At 38.3% G+C, this 24,227-nt stretch overlaps 1 protein-coding gene across 1 annotated transcript in view; it reads right to left on the bottom strand.

Annotated features, from left to right (window-relative positions):
• LOC150088727 (actin-related protein 2/3 complex subunit 3-like) overlaps positions 1–24,227 on the bottom strand; it is an 87,628-nt gene that overhangs the window by 436 nt on the left and 62,965 nt on the right. The window contains exon 6 of the mRNA XM_090370879.1: positions 16,193–16,284. Within this exon, the coding sequence (XP_090227005.1) occupies positions 16,193–16,284 (92 nt within the window). The remainder of the gene's footprint in view (positions 1–16,192; positions 16,285–24,227) is intronic.

Genomic DNA, 24,227 nt, shown 5'->3' with positions numbered 1-24,227 from the left:
TCCTAAAATGCTGATTTCCCTAGAAAGTTGTAACCTTCAGAAACTTTCAAGGGAACTACAACAGTGTCCCTGAAAGGCACTCTGATGGCATTTTTAAAAAATTTTTTTTATGAGCAGTAATTTTAAGCAAATTTTAGAAACCCACGGTATGTCTTAGTTGTCTCACCTAGCATTAAGCCTATTGAGGCATAGCTACAACTAATGAAACCATTCGAATAAGAAGCTGTTAGAAGTCTTTCAGAGAAAATTACTTATTTGTTAATATTTCAAAATTCCAACCCCAGTGCTAGAGCAAAGTTTTCAAGAGCATGGGCACAAATTTGAAGACAATCTACAAAGCAGAAAAGCTACATATAATTCTTGAGGGAACCCCTCAGGCATGGAGCCCTGGCATGGTTTTGCCCCTTTGCATCATTATAGCCCATGCTCCAGCACACTTTGCAAGCTTTTCAAAGTGAAGCCCTTTTCTTGTGATGATATACGATCCTATCACTGTTTACACAAAACTGATTTGCTATTATCATATTTCCAAAAAAGGCCAACAGTGCAATGATATACAAATCATTTTCTTTTATCAAAATTTTGCTCAACTGAATTAAAATAATTTTAAAAGAACCATTATTTGTTCAAGTAAATTCTGCCTCACATTTCTAATATACAGAAGTAGCAATTTTCACTTTATTTTGCTTAAATATAAACTTTAAAATCAGTACTAAACAAAATTGCAACATCCAGGGAGGGAGGGAGGGAGGGAGGGAGGGAGGGAGAGAGAGAGAGAGAGAGAGAAAAAATATATATATATAAATATATATTTAAATAATGGCTTAAAAAATAGAAAGTAATAACATAAATTAAGAAAATAAATACTGCTACCATTAGAGGTAGCAAAAATGCACATCCTCCACATGATGCCCAGATATAACCGATAATTAATATAAAAATAAAACATAAGCCAGTAGTATGGCAAAAACTGTAGAGTGAAAGTTAACATAAAAAATAAATTTATTTGTTTTTTATGTTAACTTTCGCTCTACAGTTTTTGCCATACTACTGGCTTATGTTTTATTTTTATATTAATTATCAATTATATATATATATATATATAGATTGTTTTAAAAACATTTTATTTACAAGAAATACAGAATTATAAAATTATAATAGATTTCACATTCAGAAGTAGTACAATATATATAACATCATTAATATCACTTTTTTTAAAGTTTAACTTTATTTTCACATATATAAAAATTTAGTTTTAATGCAAGGTGATTTTACTGCTATGATCTTAAATCACACACTTTAGATTGCTATTTGACTTAGATTAACATTTCATAGAATTAGTAATTTTATTCAAATGTCAATCAACTTTTTTCTGTAGAAGTGAATAGCTGCTTACAGAAATGATCATAGGTTTTTTTCAAGTTGAATATTATATTTATTTTTGCTTTAATAATGAAGTTACCAGATTAGTTGAGCAGAAAAAGATGGCATAGAAAAGTGACAGAGCAATAAAAAGTACTGAAGCCTATAACAACTACAAATTGATTTGTAATAGTGCCACAGAAAATGTTAGGCTGGCAAAGGCAGATTATGAGAAATAGCTGGTAAAGAGTGGGGATACAGAATTCTTCACTATATAAATGCAAAGAGAAGGGCAAATCAGATCAGATTCTTATGCAAAGGACATGGGCTAGGGCTCCAGCAAGATATTTTGAAAGGTGATGCAAAAAAAAAAAACCCCTACAGTAGAATGTTGATTATCCGAACCACCGCTGCCCCCCAAAACATTTACAGTATTTACTTTTAGTGCACTGGTTGTCATGCTACATCAAGCAACAGAAATATTACTTCTGTTGCTTGATGCATTTGTTTCTGATTATTTATTTGAAGGTATATGCAATATAGCATAGAAATAGTCTTAATTTGTCATTACAGAAGTTAAAAATCAAATGTTGGCTTTAACTACTGCGTGGACTCAGGACAGTCTCCAGTGACCTTGTTGCGTCATTTTCTGTTGTATAGTTGTCAGCACAGGAGTATGGTGGGGGCACAGTTAACTTTCACTCAGTCTGCTGCAAGCCACTGCATTGTGAGGTGATTTCAGGCGTTTTGTTTATAATTCACTCAATGTTAGAGTTTTTGTTTGTGGCTATTTCAAAGCAAAATATTGTGTCATTTTACTTTTTAATTCCGCTGCCCCTTTGCGTTAAAAATGTCATCTACAGGCAAAAGAAACCGCAATGTGTTGTCAACAGAAGACAAGATAACAATTATTAATAGACTGGAAAAGGGCAAAACTGGTGTATCTCTTGCTAAGATTTTTAATGTTGGTAAAGCAACCATATTTGATATAAACAGCAGAAAAAATGAAATTCTGAAACTTACTTCAAAGTTAGACAATGAACTAAAAAAGGAAAACTATGAAAAAAGCTAGTGATGAGAAATTAGAAGACACTTTATTTATGGTTTCTACAAAGGAGAAGTCAAGGCGAACCTATTTCTGGACCTCTGTTATGCAAAAAAAGTGTTACAACTGAATCAAAATTTTAAAAGCCCATGTGAATTTAAAGCCAGTACAGGATGGCTGAAAAATTTTGAATTTCACCAAGGTATAAGGAAAATTGAAATTCAAGGAGAAGATTTATCAGGTGCTGTTCCGGAAGCAGAATCTTTTAAAGTCTTCTGAAAATAGCAGAGGAAGAAGGTTTTTCCAAGGATGATGTTTACAATGCAGATGAAACTGGTCTTAATTGGAAGTCATTCCCTTGTAAAAAAATCACTTGCATCACGACACAAAATGGCTGCTTCACGTTTCAAATCTAACAAACAGCATGTTACAGTTATGGTGTGTGCAAGTGCAAGTGGACAGCATGTTTTACCATTGTTGGTGATTGGGAAATCCAAGATGCTTTAAAGGTGTAGTGCCTACTAGTACGATATAAAGGACAGAAAAATGCTTGGATGAATTCCAACAATTTTTTGGATTGGTTTATCAAGATTTTATTTCAAGTGTGAAGAGGCATCAAGAAAATCAGAGTAAAGCTGGTAAAGTTTTGTTTATTATTGATAATGTACCATCCCACCCACCCTCTTGAAAAAATGAATTCAATTGACAAGAACTTCACTGTCAGATTTTCACTGCCAAATGTTACAGCTCTGCTGCAGCCAATGGATCAAGGTGTTATAGAAAAACTAAAAAAGATGTATAAAAAACAAGCCTTGCGTCACTTGCTACTACTACCAGAGGAAGATTAAGAGAGTGTGGTTGACTTTTCAAAGAAGCTCAACATTAAGGATTGTTGCTACATGTTAGCAGATGCCTGGAACATGTTGTCAGAGAGAAACCTGAAAAAGGCATGGCATAAACTTTGGGGGTGCTGCGGAAGAGACGGTCACACATGTGCAAGATTTGAATGAAGGAGTAGGTGAGATTGTAACTTTATTTCAGGTTAAACAATGATGCTGATGATCCTGGTTATCAATATTTTAACTGAAGAAGAAATTGTTGCATTAGTCCAGGATGAAGAACATGCTGCCTTTAACCAAGGTGATTCTGCTGATAAAGAAAAGAGAGTGGGCCCACTCACACTAGAAACTGCAATGGCATGGTGTGAGCAACAGTCTGAATGAAGTTCTACAGAGATATTACTATTAAAGAGGATGAGAGACCTCACCATGAAAAAAAAAAAACAATCACACATGGTTCAAAGAAAAATTCAAGATTACATATTTTAAAAAATAAACCTTCCCAAGATTCATTATTCTCTTATTTATGTGCAATTACTTGTTTATTTCTGTTTATGTAAAAAAAAAAATAAAAAGTGTGATTTATAGTTGAAACCATGTAAAAAAATTAGGTAGGTTCAAAATAAATGTAATATATAATATACATTGTTTCTTCAGAACGTTTTTTTATTATTTACAAACCATTTTCTAAATAAAGTATTTTTTATAATACTTCATATTTCAAAATACAGTAGCAATAACCTTCCGTACAATAATTTAACTGTGGGCGTAATTACACTTTGTTTTGTATAAACTGGGTATTCTCATGTATATTTGATTATCTGAACTATTTGATTAGTTTAACCAACATTACTTCGGATAATCGACGTTCTACTGTATTACATTAGGGTCACCCGGTAACTTATTACATATTATTCCCACATGCACCACCTTCAGTCTGTGTGGGTAGCACAGTAGTATCATCACCATCCTCTCCATACTGAGTGGAAAAGGCCTGAGTTCAAATCCCGTTGTTGCCACGAGGAACTTTTATGGGCTTTTATCACTCTGTAGCTGAGTTAGTCAGTCTCAGGCATTAGCATTAGTATGTTGTTGTAGTGGTGTTTTCTGGCGCAAGGGCTACTTAGGCCATATTGCACCTTAGTATTAATAGAGGCATATGATGCAAGAAAGCAAGCTTATGCAGCATCAGCCAAAAAAAAAAAAAAAAAAAAAAAAAACTCTTCCATTTCACCCCTCTGTTCGATCCAAATACCTGTCCAGCTCAGCCTTAAATTTATTTAGGCTATCAACTTCCACAACAAACGATGGAAGTCTGTACCACCAACCAACTACCCACTGGCTAAAGGCAAACTTCCACACATCTATCCTACATCTGTCTTTCCTCAATTTTAATTTATGCCCTCTCAGGTGATTATTCTGAGCAAGAGGAAGAATCCCATCAGCACTGAGCATGCTCAAATCATTCAAGACTTTATACACCTCAATCAGATCACTTCGCAGGTGCCTAGTCTCCAGACACTGTAATTTGCAAAACTTAAGCCTTTCTTTGTAAGAGCAACCCTTCGTTCCATTCACTAATCTTGTTGCCCTTCTCTTTACTCGTTCCAACAGCTCTACATTCTTCTTAAAATGAGGCCTCCAGACCTGTATACAGTACTCAAGGTGTGGCCTGACCATTGCCTTATAAGGGGATAATCACCTCCTCATCCCTGCTAGAAAAATTCCTGTATATCATTGACAAGACACCATGAGCTACTCTTGCAGACCATCTGCACTGATCATAAAACTTCACATCTGCCTGCACAATTATTACCCCCAGGTCCTTTTTGTTCTCTACCACTGTCAGTGTAGTACCCCAGAGTTGATACATTACTCTGGGGTTACTGCTTCCCATATGTAGTACTTTACATTTGTCAATGTTAAACTTCATTTGCCACCACTCAGCCCATCTGCTCAACTTTTCTAGATCCTGTTGCAGCAGCATACTGTCATTAGTGTCCTTAACAACCCTGCTAACCTTCGTATCGTCTGCAAACTTGGACATTAAGTTTGATATACCATTATCAATATCATTTATAAATACAGAAAACAACAATGGACCAACACTAAACCTGAGGGACTCCACTAATAACAATAGTCCACGATGAGCAGTATCCACTGATTACCACTGTCTTCTCCCACTCAACCATCCCTTTATCCATTGCAGCAATTTGCCTCCAATGCCACACTGCTCCAATTTGTTCAGCAGTCTTCCATGTGTAAAAGAATCAAAAACCTTTCTAAGATCCAAATATATGATATCAAAGTTATTCCCCACATCCAGTTCCTTTGTGACCACATCATAGTATCCAATCAACTTGGTCAGGCAAGACTTTCCCTTAACAAAACCATGCTGTGTCTGAGCTATAACTGAAGTCTTGTCTAGATGATCCTGCAGTGCTTCTTTAACCAGTGGCTCCATTAATTTTCCTGGAACAGAAGTTAAACAAACAGGTCTATAATTACTTGTGTTGCCCTTTGATCCTCCTTTGTGAATTGGAGTCACATTTGCACATCTCCAGTTCATGGGTACCTCCCCTGAGTCCAAAGAACTCTCATAATTATGGCAAAGGGTTTGCTTACTTCCTTTGCTGCTTCCTTTAATATAACTGGATAGATCCCATCCACACCGGGTTCCTTTCTTATGTTTATCTTCCTTCAACAATTTCTCTTCCACTTTCCTCTCAGTTATTACAAAATCATCTAGCTCACTGTCAGAGTTCAATTCACCTCTGGCATTCCTCTCCCCAAATAAATTCTCATGTGTGAATGTAGATGCAAAATACTCATTTAGTTTGTCAGCCACCTGAACAGGATCATCAACAGTTGAACCATCAATATCCAGTGGACCAATCTGATTCATCCCTTTCCTTCTATAGTTTACATAGGTAAAGAACTCCTTGCTGTTTTTCTTTGCATCCTTTGCCAAAGATTTCTCATAATATGCCTTTGCCTGCCTAATCTCCTTTGTGACTTGGTTACAGACCAGCTTATATCTATTATAGGCTTCCATGTCGCCCATTAATTTATATGTATCCCATCCATTTTTCTTCTCTGCCATATGTCTCATTAGTTCATCTGACATCCATTTAAGCCTAAACCTTGAAAAATATTTCTTAGTTGGTATGTAAAGCCTAGTAGATTCCAAGATAAATTCTTTGAATGCTTCCCATTTTGAACTTGCTGTTGGTAACATCATCAGTTGGTTCCACCGTATAGAATTTAAATACTGTCTCAGACCACCATAGTTGCCTTTATGAAAGCATAAACTCTTCCCTTTACCCCTGATGGTAGTTACCTCTTTGAGTAAATCTCACTTCAGCACACTGTGATCACTTCCACCTGGTGGTTCTTTTATCTGCAGATTTTTAATGCATGAAAAATCACTACTGATAATCAGATCAAGAGTATTACTCCCTCTAGTTGTCTCCACATCATGTTGATGTAGAAAACAATCATCCAATAAATCCACAAAAGCCTTGCTAGTGTGTGAGTGACCAACCTACAAATTCCAGTCAATATCTGGGAAATTAAAATCCCCCATTATAAGACTCCCTGATTTACTGGCCCACTCTATTTCCCTGTACAATTTCTTATTATACTCATCACAGTCATTAGGCCTATAACACACTCGTACTCTCAATTTTGATCTCCCAATGCTTATGCCACACCAAACTGACTCGACACTGCACTGTCCAGCAATATCGACTGGCTTCACTTCCTTGGATTGTGTGTTTCTTAACACGGTCGCTGCCAATCATGCACCAGCGCGTGATGTTGCAGCAGTATTGAAGAGCCGATCACTCGCAGGCATAGGATGCGGCATCATTACCCAGTAGCCAATCACGTGCAGGCGTGGGATTTGTTAGACGTTAGTATGAAGTTCTCAACTTCAGTTGGCATTGGGTTTCTGCTGTGTATAGTTGTTTTGGCATCAAGTAAAGGGTGTAAACTATATGTAGCTGTATGTGGTGTTGAACATTTTATGTGACCTGCAGAAAAGCCTTGTAATATGAGTTGTGCAGATGATAGTTTAGCAGGCCCGTCGCACCCTATAAAAAATCCCTTACAGATGAAGAAATTGCAAAAATGTTGGAAGAGTTATCTGACGTATATCCCAGTGACGTCAGTTACGATGATGATGATGATGATTTTATCCATCCAAAGGATGCTTTGGATTTGGAAAGTGTAAATGAAGAAGATATTGTGGAAGAGGCTACACTTCCACAGCAGGATTCTGGTGAGTTGGAAAACATCACGTGGGAAAATGACGTAACATCGATGAAACAGTTTCGTTTTACAAAATCCGAGTCTTTGCTGCAATCCGTGTCAGGTGATAATCATATAGATTACTTTCGTCATTTATTGACCGACAATATCTTGGATGAAATAATTACATAAACAAATGTTTATGCTCGTGAAATACTTCTTCCTCGAGAAAATAAAGAACATTCTCGAATAAATGCATGGAAGGACACCACTAGAGATGAAATGCTGGTATTTTTTGGATTGATTTTACATATGGGAACCATTCAATTGAACTGCATACAAGATTATTGGAAAACAGATAAACTGTTCGGATTACATGTGTTCGCAGATAACATGAGCAGGAATCGTTTCTTATTATTACTGTGGGCCTTGCACTTTGCAAAAAATCCATCCAGAAAAGAAAGAGGTATGTCCAAAGGATCGCCTATATAAAATTCGAAAAATGGTGAATCTGTTCAATGCACGAATGTTGGAAATATATTATCCAGGACGTGAGATTAGCTTAGATGAGTCTATGATACTGTGGCGTGGAAGGCTTGTTTTTCGACAGTATATTCAAAACAAATGCCATAAGTACGGCATCAAGTTATATATGATCACAATGCCTACTGGCATGGTTATCAAATTTCAAGTATATACCAGTATGTTGGATGATTCTGGTGGAAAAAGGACATGCACAAAAAGTTGTCATGAACTTACTTGATGGGATGTTAGATGTCGTGCATAGCATATTTATGGACAATTATTACAATAGCTATGAACTCGCTAAGTGTCTCGCTGACAGACAAACCCATTGTACCGGGACAATCAGAAATAATAGGAAAACATTTCCGAAAGAGTTTTGAGAAAAAAAGCTGAAGAAAGGGGAAACTTTATCAAGGTGTGCCCATGGTGTAATGATTGTTAAGTGGAAGGACAGAAGATATGTCAGTTACATTTCTACAGAATACCAAAATGATATGGTGGAAATGCAGAACAAACGAGGCGAACTGAAATCAAAACCATTGCCTATAATTGAATATAATAGGTTTATGTCAGGCACTGACAAGCAAGATCAAATGCTTGCCTATTATCCTTGCGAAAGGAAAACCATTAGGTAGCCTACAAAAATATTTATGCGTATTTTGCAACTAATAATGATGAATGCACACCATATCTATACTAAATATTCACATAACAAGATGCAGCTTTATGACTTCCGTTTATCAGTGATCAGATCTCTATTGAAACAGCCATCTGATCTCCTTCATACTGTGAATGATGTACCTGAACTGGAACATGTGCTCAAACTGCGGGAAGAAAAAGGTGGAAAGATATTGAGGAAGCAATGCAAACGTTGCTATTCCGAAGGGAAACGTAAGGATACAATCTATATCTCAGTGTTTGTGAAGAATCACCTGGCTATTGCTTAGATTGTGCGAACACATTATACATAAGTAACATTCTTACACATAGTATTTGTAATCTGTATTGGTTTGGTATGAAATAATACGTATTTCTTAATGTTACCATGTTTTTTGTTTTGTTATTTACATACTATATTATTATGTTTTTGTGTAACGCGCCAGCGCGTGATGCAGCATTTACAGCCAAATTTGACCTCCAGTTCCTATCACGCGCTGGTGCGTGAATCTCAAAATCTTTTGGAAACTGCTTATACGACACTTGAATATTGATATGGTATACCTAACAATCCCTTATTACCAAGTTTTAAGCTTTTTTGTTATGGAACACAGTCGGCTTCTGGCGACAGTCTCCTCCTTCTAATGCCATGCTATTGACGATAGCACGCTGACTCATGACCGGCAGCAAACGTGTTAACTAATAGCATAACCCCTCCTCCCCTCCTATCCTTCCTGTACACATTGTACACCCCAAATTCCAGTTCTGCATTCTTTATATCTGTGTAACACCATGTCTCTGATATCCCAACATTATCTGCTTTTGATGTTTTGAGCAATACCTCAAATTCATCAAATTTATTTACCAAACTCCTAGCATTGGTGTATACACGAGTATACATGCACCTGTTCCTATTCTTTGCTACCCTAACACAACCCATGTGTTTACTTGTACCGCAATGACTCCCAGCAGTCTCTGAAATACCCTGCATCTTGTTTTCCAGGCTGCTGCTCATTCCAATAGAAGCAGTGCAAGAATCACTTTCACCTCTGCCAGTGGCTACTGTTAATCTATTAGTCCTTGTATCCACCCCAAGCTAGCAGTTTTCCGACTCACATAACACTGCCTCGATAGCATCAGCAAATATTCTTGCACCCTTTCTATTTAAGTGTATCACATCCCTGTAGAAGCAGTCTCTCCTGTTAACAAGTACAGACCAGGTTGAAAAAAATTCTACTCCTTGAGGCTTGCACAACCTTTCCAGGGCCGAATTGATCAACAAGGCTCTCATCATATACTCCCTCCTATTGTGTCTGGGCAGAATTGCAGACACTCAAATTCAACCCCAATTCACAGCTTTTTTTCAACAGTGACCTGTACTTGTTAAGTAGTTCCACCGGTCTCCTACTCTTAATATCATTAGTGCCAATGTGTACAACAATATCACCTTTTGTGCCCTTAAAAGATGATATTCGCTCTACAATGCCATCAACCTTTGCCCCTGGCAGACATACCTCTGGTATAGATAGCAAGGATTTGTTTCCTCCCAGAAACAGGTTTTTTCGTCTAGCAAAATAGGTAAATCGACTAGAGAACACAAGCAATTTACAGACACAGTACACGTGGGTATATTTTACCATTAGCAGGCACATGATGCAAGAAATCAAGCTTATACAGTATCAGCCAAAAAAATAAATAAACCCTTCCCATTTCACCATGAATGGATCAGTGAAATGGGAGATTTTTTTTTTTTTTTTTTTTTTGGCTGATGCAGTATAAGTTTGCTTTCTTGCATTGTGTGCCTCTACTAATGCTAAAATATACCCACGTGTCTTGTGTCTGTAAATTGCTTGTGTTCTCTAATCAATTTATCTATTTTGCTGGACGAAAAAAACTGTTTCTGGGGGGAAAAAAAAAAAACCCTTGATATCTATGCCTGAGACTGACTAACTCGGCTAAGGAATGAAAAAAGCCCATAATAGTTCCTCATGTCAATGACAGGATTCGAACCTGGGCCTTTTCCACTTAGTATGGGGAGAATGGTGATGGTGCAGACTGAAGGTGGTGCATGTGGGAAAAGATAAATGATCTTTTCAACAAATTTTCGAATACATGCAATATCTTAATTAAGTCAAGTTTGACTGATTTAAGTGTACAGCTGAGCCAATGTTTCGTGATCAGTGGGAGAAAGTACTGCACAGACTATGAGTGCATTCAGGCAGAGTGAAAAAGAAAGAGGTATGAAATTTCATCTTTGGCATTGAAGATTTCATGAACGCAACTATATCAAACAATATTCGCAGAGAAGCCGAGAAGATTGCAATTTTTATTTAAAGATAATGACAAAAATTAACAGGATCTAATTCTGTTCTGCAAGAGTTATTTTAATTTTGTTCTTGGTTTTATACATTTGAATTAATTTTTTTTTGTAGAATTTGTATTGTTTGAATGTTTCAATAAATTAATGAGAATATTAAAAATTTTTTATTACTTCGATGAATGACAAAATGTAAAGAAATTGCAATGTAGTTACTTGTATGTTACTCACAAGAAGTTGGAGAGTTTTAAAAATGCATTTTAGCCATTAATGAGACAGGGACACGACTTCGAACCTGAAATGAAGTTACAATCAGCTCTTCTAAATGTCACTGGCAACAATTAATGGTGAAACAAATACTTGGACAATCAGAAATTGGAGGCCATTATGTAACATTTCTTTGTCAGAAATCATGCCTGAAAATTTGTAAGAAATGCCACAGATGTTGGAAGCTGATGTGCTAGTACTCCACAATAACAAGGTTTTACATATTACACAGTTTTTACAAATTGTTTTCAACAATTACAAGTGGGAAGCACTATCTCACGTCGCTCTACCCATAGTCCTGATATGAGTCCTTGTAACGATCTATTCTTCAAATTCAAGGAACCGTTTCTTAGACAAAGATGTCTGTCTTTAGAAGCACTGAGTTCAGCAGTAAACCAAACACATCACACAGCTTAACTTTAGCAGATTAATTTTTAAATGCCATTTAACCAATACCAAGGTTAAATGGTATTACAAAATTATCTGAATGTTGGGAAGCAGTCATAAGGTGTGAAAGAAACTACACTGAAGGTTTTTAATGTAAATTATGTTATAAAGTAAATTCTTTTTAAATTAACAGCTTTTGTGCATTACTTTTGGGATAACCCTTGTACTTGAACATGTCACATCTTATATATTGTGGATATTTCATCGCTATGTAGTTCAGGTCTATATAATATTAGCCTACCTACCCACCAATGAGATCCCAAAAAAGTACTGAAGCCCAAGTCTGGGTAATAGCATGCATTTTAATTAAAAATGCAATATATTTCTTCATTGGAGCAGTGCTCTTTATTTAGAGTAGTACAATACCAAGGCAACATGACAGAGTGCCTTCACGGAAAAAGATCAATGCAGTAAACAGCAAACCCAGTTTGCTCATAGCTAAGTACAAAAAGAGGATATGCCCAGCATGTACAATGACTATAATTAATCATATATAATTAATTTATCCTATGATAAAAACCAATCACAAAGAAATTTTATAAGCTTTTAGTTTTCACAGAGTTTAATTATCAACAGACTGTTCAATCATATCAGCATGAATTAGACACTGGCAAATTTGTTTCTTCAAGAAGCTAGAAAAATTTTTTTGAACGAGATCAAAGCAATGTACAAAACTGCCAAAAATGAATGTTATCGTGGTGGCTGAGTTACTGATTCTACAACATATGACATTCAGGAGAAAAAAAAAAAAAGTTTTTACTGTTAACAGTTTCACGTATTTCTTAATTAAGTTATTATATAAAATAATAACTAGATAAAACAAAATAATTTGCATATAGACACCAAAAATTTCGGTGTATTTGAAGGTGCAAGTTTTTTTTTTTTTTCAGATAAACATCCAATAATTTGGAACATCTGATAATTTTACACTGCCAGTCCTGTGGATGCTGGATTATTAGAAATATACTTGTATACAAACTCTCAATTCAAGTTTTAAAGTTAAATTTTTTCATGTAAATGTGAAATTAACATTTAATAAAAATGATTTAATTTTTTGTTAGTTGTTGGCATATCGGCTTCTGTGGTCAAAATGCACCTCCCAAAGTTTTTGCATTTTTACTCTGATCCAAGCCCGAGGTGGGATTCAAACCCGCGACCTTTGGGTTGCCAGGCAGGCACTTTACCCACCTGGCTAGCCCGGTAGGCAAAACAATTTCATTTCTGTAACATAATTTCAATTATTTTCAGTGGAATTTTTTTTTCTGTGCATTCCATTACAACTTAGCAATCACAGAGGGTGACCCTGAAGTAATTATGCAGCAAATTTCAAAATAAAAAAAAAATAAATAAATATGTATATTTAAATAAGTGTTCATTCCAAAAAGAAGATAATATTCTTATATGGATGTTTCAACAAACTCCACAAGTATACTGGCTACATTGCCATGTGGAAAACAGTCATGTTATCAACAAACACTGTGCATAAAATCACAGAAATTCACTGCCTAGTCACTTTTGCAACACACCAAAAGTATTAAACCTAAATCAACATTTAAAATTTAAGTTTTAAATTATGATGTTTAAAACATTAATGGAACTTTTCTAAATTAAACATAATGAGGTTTTAATGTGCCAATAATGCACCAAAATGATAATGTGATTTAACTACCTATACAGTTATTGAGCAATTATACTTAGTATAATCATTTACTAATGTTGCAAATAATAAAGAATTATAATAACCTTATATCAGAAAGAGAAGTTTGAATCAAGAAAGATTTGAAATGAAAATTTTGTATTCATAACACTTCCCATTCTCTTGGGAGCTCCAGATAAAAACAAAATTAATAAAATAATAAATCAATGGTGTATTATTTTTATTATAAATCAAACAAAAATTAAGTAACTGACACAATGAAGAAAAAAACTAACACTGTAATGAAATAACTACATATAAAAGGTAGCCATTTACTCCTACTTATGCTATAAGTAGAAATAAATGTTTACCTTTTTAAGACTGCCTTATTTGTAAAAATGTGGAACAATCACTAATGGCTTACAAAATCCTACAGTGCTGATGGAGCTAAACATTAGCATTAGTAGAGGCACATGATGCAAGATGTTATTTGGTTTTTAGGCGCATTAGCAACTAAGGCCATATTGCTCCGGGATATGCGGTGGTCATTCCCTGACCTTTCTGCATCCTCCGTATTTGGTGATGGGCTCGAACCCCAGTCTAATCAAGAAGCGTGTGCTACGCACTGCTGCTCCTTCCCACCTGGCTACGGAGGTGCCATATATGATGCAAGAAAGCAAGCTTATACAGCAATAGCAAAAAAAAAAAAAAAAACCATTCTCATTTCACTGATCCATTTATTCGAAATGGATCAGTGAAATAGTTCTGCCTTGAATTTATTTAAGCTATCAACTTCCACAACAACAGATGGAAGTTTGTTCCAGCAATCAACTACCTGCTGGCTAAAGGCAAACCTCCACACATATATTCTACAACTGTCTTTCCTCAGTTTGAATCTATGCCCCCTCAGGTTTGTAATCTGAGCAACAGGAAGAATCCCAACAGCATTGAGCCTGCTCAATCCATTCAAGGCCCTTATACACCTCAATCAGATCGCCTCGCAGGTGCCTAGTCTCCAGAAGCTGCAATTTGCAGAATTTAAACATCTGTTTTCATTTCTTAAAAGGAAAAGTAGAAGGTAAGGAAATAAAAAGGCTTTTTTTTTTTAAAAAAAAATACAGAGTAAGTGTTTACACATTACAGGCATCCTCCATATAACATGGTACTTCTACAACATGGTTTCGCACTAACACAATTGATAAATTGCAGCAATCCTCGCACAACACGGTACTTGTACAACAAGCTTTCGCTCTAACACGGTTGGAGAATTTCTGGAAATCTCACATAACAGTGTATTTTTGAACTTTTGTGCTGGGGAAACCATGCTATTATGTTAGATGTAATTTTCAACATTTCCATTCCTTTTTGTGAATCCCTGCTGTTGCTTACTAGCTGTGATCGGTTTTGTGATATTTTTCTATAGCACATTTCTGGAGGTCACCACCCTAACACAATAAAAACAATTTGAAGTTTCTGGTTTAGTCTTTTCTGTTAGTGTAATCAATTATTAATGGGTAGTAAACTCTATCTTCTTGCATTTGCTATAGTATTGATAGCTGGAATTCTCTGGGTTTTCACATTATTATGGTGAAATGTGTTTCCCTTCCATGAAATATTCAATCATATAAAAAAAAAAAATTTTCAGAAACTCATTACTCTGTATTGTGTTTGCTCCAACTTGTATGTGCTGTGTTCTTTGTTATTAATTGCTTATCATTTTTACTGTTTTAAATTTTAACAACAACAAAAAAAAAAAAAAAGTCAGTGAATAGAAATCAATTAGTATTGATTTCTATTCACTGATATCAATTAGTATGTACATATCACAGTACATACATTGGTGTGCAAAACTAAAGGACCAACACTATTTCTAAAGGTTACAACCACAAAATCTTTACTGATGAGAGTAGATTCAGTCTCAGCAGCGATTCTGGACGTCAGCTAATCTGGCAAGAGGTTGGCACACAGTAACTCCCCGCAAACATCACTGAAAGGGATGATATGGAGGTCGAGGTGTTCTCATCTGGGGAGGCATTATCCTGGATGGATGTACACAACTCCAGATACGAGAAGGCGGTACTGTAACCAGTGCACGCTACTGTACTGAGGTAGTCCTTCCCCGTGTGCGTCTGTTCCGAGGTGCCATTGGCCCAGAGTTCGAGTTTATGGATGATAATGCCACACCCCATTGCACTGCAGCTGTTGATATGCTTTTGGAAAGTGAGGACATTGTTTGTATGGATTGGCCTGCCCGTTCCCGTCGATCTAAATCCCATCAAACACATATGGGACACTCTGGGGAGACATCTAGCAGCAAGTCCACACCCACCAGAAAATGTTCACCAGCTGAAGATGGTGCTGACAGAGGAATGGACGATGTTACCACAAGAACTTATCAACAACATTGTTCTAAGTATGGACAGGTGGTGCAGAGCCTGCATTGACATTAGGGGGTGGCTATGTCTCCTACTGAGGACCACCTCTTCCCTTTGTTCCATCTTTGGTAATGATGCATCTGTATCATAGAAGCCAGTGCTACATTGCCATTCTTGAATAAAGTCCCTCTGTACCATTTTGTTTCCATTGTTGTGTCAGTGTTGTTTCCTTCATTTCTGTACTTCATGAGGTTCCTTTGGTATGCTTTTCCCATATCCAGGCCACTCCTATGAGAAGCTAGTGAAAACCTGACTGGTCCTTAAATTTTGCATTCCAGTGTATTAATTAAGCTATGTACGTAAGCTTAAATTTATTTTTATTTTGCTAACTGGAAAATATTCTTCCGAGGGTAACCGGTATTTCTTTACATTAGATTGAAAAATTATACAGAATTAATCTGTCATAATTACCTTGCTTGGTTTTCCACTTTCTTCAAATACTTTCTCACAGAGCCTAAGTCCACATTCCTGTCTTAACTGCTGTAAATACTGCCTTAAGGTATCTGTCCAATTAAATGAAATGGTAACAAAACAACCATATTTTTATATAAGCAAAATAATCACAATAAATTTACACTTAATGTAAATCTATTATAGATTCTATTTTCCACTTCTTGCTATCTATGCAAAACAGTTATTACAAGTCCATAACTGAAGAGAGAAAGCTCATATATGCTTTGAAAATAAATCTTTTTCATATCATTCTCAAAAGTTGTTATAATAATGTGATATTAATTTAGCATCTATATTCTTTTCACTGCAATGATTTTTGAAACCAAAGCTCTATAACATAAGAAAAATAAAACTATTCATTTATTCTGAAAATAGTTCATCTATTCTCCTTGGGCCTCTAACAGTTCTCTCTCTCTCTTTTTTTTTTTTTTTCCGGTGTTGTTTCTGTGCAACCATTTTTCAAAATGAAACTTTGTTGTCATAATAATCTTTCATCTAAGATAAATTGAATTTGTATGCCACACTAATAGAAAATGATACCAGAATGACTGGATAAGTTAAAATAAAAACATTTGTGCAAGGTGGAGAGTTATCTTTAAAAATTAAGTTATCCACTTGACAGAAATTATTATTATAATAGAAATGCTAGGAACTAACTCCTAGAAATTAATCTCCACACCAAACTAAACAAAGTGCCACTGTTTCTTGAAGAAACATCAGGATGAAACTGTTCACATTTTTCTGCTAGATATTTATGTTTATCATCAGATCTATTCAATTAAAACTTCACTTTATATAAAAAAAAAATTATTGTCCCATTAACAGCTATATCAACTGACATGTTATTTGGCTAAATTTAAGTTTTTCTTTTCTTTTCTTTTTTTTTTTTTTTTTTTTTAAATAGTAAGATAAGCTTTTAACTCTACAATATTGCAGAGGAAGAAGGATGATCCTGTCATCATTTACTTGCAGGAGGAGGGGGAGGACATCCCATCCGGGCTCACCCCAATGAAGCGGAAAAACTGCAAAGAAAATGTCCCAATACCTGAACGGGAAATGCGCTCCAAGACGGAGAACAGGGAGCTGCCAGAAGCTACTTCGCTGCAAAAGAACGCCAATGAGGACAAGCAGCAGGACTCACCCCTCGACTCTGCCCTACCACAGGGAACTGTTTACGAGAAGACCCTCTTCCTTAAAACGGCATTAGAAAATATATTTAAGGAGAATTCAAACAGAGCATCCTCCGGACTTAGATCTCAAATTGTGACAATTTTCCACAAGATGGAAACAATACTACATGACCAGTACCTTGAAAGTGAGCGGAGCCACCACTCGACTTCATGCTTACATAGAATGCGGGGCAAGTAAAATGCCACAGCGCGCCCCGACATATTCTGAAGCGCTGAGGCATAAAGGTGCCACTGCTGCCGATACCATGACCACTACAACCACAAAATCAGCAACTAGGAAGACGCTGCTCCCCACCCCACATCTCGTGCTACTCAAACCGACCAACTCAGATACGCTGAAAACAAGTGAAGATGTCAAAAAAAAGGTTATTGACTCGCTAACGCAGGAATTTAAAACAGCCAGAATCCGCTCCATACGGAAAACTAGAAACACTGGTGTGATAATCGAAACGGAAAATAAAGAAGATGCTAAATTGATTATCAACAACACCAAGATCCCTACACTCGGTCTCATGGCGGAAACTCCTAAAGAAAAAGGTCCCTCAGTCATAATATTTGGCGTAGACCCGAATCTGACTCCGGAGACAATCTGTAAAGAAATCTTCATGCGAAATCTGCAACAAGACTTCCCCGACGGAGACTACAAAAGTTTAGTAGTGCCCAAACATTAAACCAGGACCAGGGATGGCAGCTCGAACAACTGGGTGGTCGGATTGACCCCTGAAGTGTGGAGAGTCATCACAAAACAAGAAAGGATCTACATATGTTGGAGCTCCCACCGCTTCAGGGAACACATCGCTGTGCCAAAATGCTTCCGATGTTGCCGATTTGGTCACACCACCCACACATGCGCCCAACAGGAACCAACCTGCGGACACTGTGCCGAGAAGGGGCACAACTATGCTAACTGCCCGAACAAAGGAAAAGAACCAGCCTGCGCAAACTGCAAGTGGCAGAAGCTTCCCCACACGCACTCTGTTCGAGACAACAAATGCCCGGTATACGTAAAAGCAAGAAGTGCACAACAAATAAGAATAAATTATGGGAACTCTCCCTAAAAGGTACAATAAGAACTGTATAAAATTTCTTCAACTGAATGCGCAGCGGGCTATTGCTGTAGCTGGTCAAATTAGACAAAAAGCTGAAGAAGAGAACCTGGACATCCTTCTGCTGCAGGAGCCCTACACCTCCGCGGGTGCTGTCCGGGGTTACCCACTCAGCTACAAAATTGTTCAGGTAGAGGGAGCCACCCCCTGGGCTGCGGTGGCTGTCAGGAATCCTGACATAACTGTGACAAGAATAACACACCTGTGCTTGGAGTGGGCGGCCTGCGCTCACATTGTTACTCCACTGGGAGAGCTATATATCATCTCTCTGTACTGCCGCCCAGGAGCAGACATCCAACCAGCCATCCAATACCTAAATCAAGTACAAACAGAACTTGTGGGTTCTAGGATCCTCGTATCTGCAGACCTAAACTGTCGATCACCATTGTGGCATAGTGAGACTCCTGAACATCGAGAAACTAGGAATGGCCAATATATGGAGGAATTCCTGGCTAACAGCAGCTTCGTTGTCCTAAATCGACCAAACAATCTCCCCACATTTAATTCCACTCTCTGGGAGGTCACTATAGATGCAACAATGGCTACCAGATCCCTTGCTGGGCACCTAAATGATGGGAAGGTACAGGAAGACTGGACCTCCTCAGACCATAGGGCTATCACCTTCACGATGCACAGATCGCTTCACCGGGCTCCAACAAACAGCTACAAACTCAACAGATATGCCGTTGATAAGGCCAACTGGAACAACTTTAAAGAAGCCATAATTAGGAACACAGAGAACCTGTCTTCCAATAACCTCCACAACCAAACCCCCGATCAACACCAGCGTGCTGTCACTAATGCCATCCTACAAGCAGCGGACCAGTCGATCCGGAGAAGGGCCCCCCGGCCAGGCACTGTGCCGTGGTGGTCGCAGGAACTTGACCTACTTAGGAGAGATATGAACAGGAAAAGACGTGTCTTCCAAAGAGCCAGACGAGCCTGGCCTCCTCCTGAGGTTGAACCCCTCAGACAACAATACAGGGAAGCCAGGAATAACTACACTGCGATGATCAGGCAGCGGAAGAAACTGTCCTGGGAGCATCTGGTTTCCACAGTCGGCAATACAGACCCATGGAGCATCATATATAGAATAACCACATACAAGTTACCAAGGGGAGAGGTCACGCCCTCCATCATCACCCCACAAGGCACTATGACAAAAAACTGGCACGACACCGTCAACAACATTCTCAATGCCACCTTCAAACCCATCGAAGAGGACAACACACCTCAACAGCATCAGCTGTGCCACGCCAACAAAACCTACCAATCGGCCCGAGTGGAACAACCATTCACCCTGCAAGATTTACAAACTGCCATACAAAAAATAAAAAACAAAAGAACCCCAGGACTGGACATGCTTGAACCAGAACTGGTAAAAAAGGTGGCCGAGTATGTCCCGAACTTGCTGTTAGACTTATATAACCACTGTCTTCGTCAGGGCTGGTTCCCCTCGGACTGGAAGGTAGCCAGCATAAAATTAATCATAAAAAACCCATCAAAGCAGCAACATATACCGGAGTCCTACCGACCTATATCTCTCCTGTCTGTACTCAGCAAAGTCCTGGAACAACTTCTTAGACAGAGGCTTGAAGTACATTACACCGCAGCAAATTTAACAACAGACAAACAATTCGGATTCAAAACGGGGAAATCCACTCTGGATGCACTAAAATATATCATGAATGCCGCGTCAAACTGCCAACGAAAGTACCTTCTTCTCATCTCTGTGGACTTTGCAGGGGCATTCGACGCCCTCTGGTGGCAGAGCATCCTCGCAAGACTAAGAGCTGCCAACCTGCCATCAAACCTATATGGATGCATTCAGAGCTACCTGAACAATAGGAAGGTCCTAGTGCAGGCTCCCTACTGCAAGGTTGAACATCAGGTACACAGGGGCTGCCCTCAGGGCTCTGTACTGGGTCCCCTCCTTTGGAACTACGTGTTGGATGAGTTCCTCTCCCTGGAACTGGGGGGTGTGCAAGCGCTCGCATACGCAGATGACCTCTCCCTAATCCTCTCTGCTGATTCAAGAGCACAACTGGAAATGCTTGCCAACTCAGCACTTTCTACACTAAGAGAGTGGACAAAACTCATCACCTTAATATCTCTGCCACCAAAACCCAATCTATCCTACTAAAGGGATATCTAACTCCTACCAGACCACCGCAGATAAAAATCTACAACAGAACGATCAAGTTGGCCACAGAACTCAAGTACCTAGGAGTGATCCTGGACCGAAATTTATCATTTACACCCCACTTAAAATACATCCAGAAGGAAATGAAAAACTATGCTGCCATGCTTGCCAGGATTACCCGCCGCGACTGGGGGCTGAAAAGAAGAACCCATGCAATACTTTACAAAGCAGCCATCATCCCTGCGATTGCATATGCTTCTGCCGTCTGGCACCATAAGGCCTCAACGGCGGTAAATCGTCGGCTACTCAACATCATTCACCGACCGATTTTATTAACCCTCACCAGAGCGTGCCGCACTGTATCTACTCATGCACTGCAAGTACTCACTGGGACCCTCCCTCTTGATCTTGAAGTGATTCGCCTAGACATGTTACAGCAGCTTAGACGCGGAAATCCAACTACCTACCAGGATCACACCACAGACCCAACTGCAAATCGGACAGTGGAGAAGAAAAGACTCCAGATCTATTTGCGATCGATATGGCAGCAGCGCTGGACGACCTCCACAAAAGGAGAAGTCACGCGGAGGTTCCTCCCCGATCTACAACAAATATACCCACAGTATCCGGTATGGCTTTGCTCTGGATTGTACAGCACGTATCTCTTAACAGGACATGGAGCGATCCGCCACAAATTACACCTTCTCGGACTCGAAAACAACCCAATGTGTGCATGTGGCTCTGTGGAGACCTGGGGACACCAGATGTATGACTGCGAATTTTACGAAGATCTTCGTTTTGAATTAATCATCCAAGTGCGCCTTAATCCCAAAAACCGGGAACACTACTTACTGGAAGATGAAGCTTCATATATAGCGTTCACCAAGTTTGCCCAGAACCTGTATTGCTAGACGCTTGACCATTCCTCTGCCTGCAAACTTCGAATAGATGTGTCAAACAAAGCTTCTCAGAGACCCCCAACCAGATGTCAGGTTTGACTGCTTGATCCTTCATGCAAGACAAAACTGGAACTCTTATGAGAAGTGAGAAAACTCCACTTCCCAGAACATTGACTACCGGACGGGACAACAGTCCCACGAATGACTCCCAACTGTGACATTTTGCACAACCTGTTCAGCCAAACCAACATTGGATCGCCTCTGCTGGGCCTCAAGTTTTTCTGGATGGTGCAGACCTGACCCTGCAGTCTGATTTGCTCCCACCCATGCACACAGGCCACATTGGCAACCTGAGCCAGCTCTCTTGTCTGGCTCACTATCTCACCTCTTCCTGGCAGGTGGGGAGGGGACAGTAAACTGTCCCCTCCCCACCCTGCCACCCTATTTCTTCCCTCTGGTGGGGCATGGGCATGCCCCACTGTAAACTGGAGTTGCCTTCCCTTTCGGCTCCATATTTCTGTCTATTTGCCCCCCAGTCTTCAGCCTTCACCCCGCTCTATCTGATAGCAACGTGAACACGCCCCACACAATCTAAAATCACCAATCTAAATTAATTTTGCCCAACATTTTGGACTTCTAGCGCTCCCCGCGACGCGTACGCGATTTTTTTTTTTTTTTTTTTTTTTTAAGGTCCTAGCCACTGAAATCTTAGGAAATTAGGTGGCAGGACCTGCCAGAGTGAACTATATACTGGTGAGTACCTGGTCTGCCTCCACGGGGCTAAAGTGGGACAACGTCGGGCCTCAGTAGGGGTCTGGCGGCTAAATGACCAGATGAACAACGGTACAAGGCATCAAATATATACAAAGTCCATACACTTTTAAATCTCTGGCTTTTCCAGTCAACTGGTTCACCCACAATGTAAACTATGCGGAGATGGGGAAACCCCTGGTGCCGCTTGACCCTAAACACACTTTACACTTATAGCTGTCAGTGAATGGTACTAACACTTGCCCCCTAACTTTCCTTTTATTCACTTCTGAAATGAGTTAAAACTAGCTTTAAAGACAAAGTCCATATAAATCAGAATTTAGATTGGAAGCAGAAGCATTTTTCATGCTAACTTTCTAAGACATTACTTGCCCTTGAAACTTTGTCACGAAACAGGAAACTGTAGCTTTATTAGTATTACTGGAACAATATTACTTGGGAATAATTCAAATAAAGATTTATCACTAGTAGATATAACGTTAAAATTGCATACCACCGAATGGGAATTATTTGTGATTACTTTTGGTAATTTATTTACACATTTTAAAATGTTGTATTAAATTATCATTATGATTTTTTCTGAGCACTCCAGTAAATCCAGACTGTAACTGCTGTTCAAGGTCATAATTTAAATTAAAAATCACATTTAAGTAAATGGTGCTCTCATTTTCAAATGAAGCTGGGGAGCTAAGTTATACATTTTCATTTTAGTGAGCTTCCATCTCGATTGCCACACGGATTTTCATCCATATGCAACCAATTCTCATTTAATATATTAATATCAGCCTTTGTTGTTAAAAAACTAATAATATTAAAGACCAAATGGTCAACTCAAAATCAAAACAAAATCTAATTTATTCGACCATTCAGCCTTGTGGTGGGGATGGGCAATCACACCACACACCAAAGTTGCCATCCCCACCACAAGGAGGTAGGTCTCTACTACCACCCGGGCATCGCCCGGCAGCGACCATAAGCCTGTTTTGCAAACATTAAAAAAGAATAAAAAAGTCCATAATTTTCAAAAATAAAACCCAAATTTGCTTCAGTGAGAGCGAGCATCCCAAAGTCCAGGCTCGCTCTCAAATCCTCATACAAAGGACAATGAGCTAAGTTATACAGAAGGAATTTCTGCATTTTTATGTGGCACATAAAAAGATATCACTTTTGATGTGTGCATAATACTAAATTAATTCTGCTATGTGCCACAATACTAAGGAATTGTGCTATTTTTCACAATATATTTGCTTGATATGCATCCTGTGTTACCACTGAATTTTAAGGTTTCTTGGTGACTACTTGATGGCTATTGCTTCAGTGATTAAGCTACACCACATATGAAACGAGAAAAAGTTCAGAATATCAGAATTTTCTTTGATCTACCATAAAGTAGACTAGATTATCCATATATCTGGCAACCGGCAGTATGGCATATAATGAACTATCTAAGAAACATACTTCTATTACAGTATACATGAAACTGATGATTTCAGATAACTCCCCCCACCCAATTGTGTCATATTAGTTAATAAAACAGAGCTCAATCTTTCTCACTTTCAATTTTTAACTCACTTTCAGAATATATCTGAAGTATTTGACTTACAAGTGAACTTAAAGCATGGATAAATAAAGTGGCCTAAATTGTCTTGGGTTGGAATGTCTCATTACTAAATTTTTTTTATTAACTTTTACACTAATTTTATAATGGAAACTGGAAAAATTAAACACTTATACAGTTACAAGAAACAAGCTGTTACAGTAGTGAAGAGTCAGAGGGGGAGCTTCCCCAGGGAGAGGGTAAAAATGAAAGTTCTTGTTAACAAATTCAGTTATTCAAAGTGAAGAATGTGGCACAATGAAAACAATGAATGTGGCACAATGTAA

This window comes from Mastigoproctus giganteus, chromosome 3 (genome assembly GCF_048544385.1).
Source record: "Mastigoproctus giganteus isolate SK-2022 chromosome 3, ASM4854438v1, whole genome shotgun sequence".
NCBI lineage: Eukaryota > Metazoa > Arthropoda > Arachnida > Uropygi > Thelyphonidae > Mastigoproctus > Mastigoproctus giganteus.
Note: the sequence above shows the minus strand (reverse complement) of the source record. Positions and strands in the feature narration are given on the sequence as shown.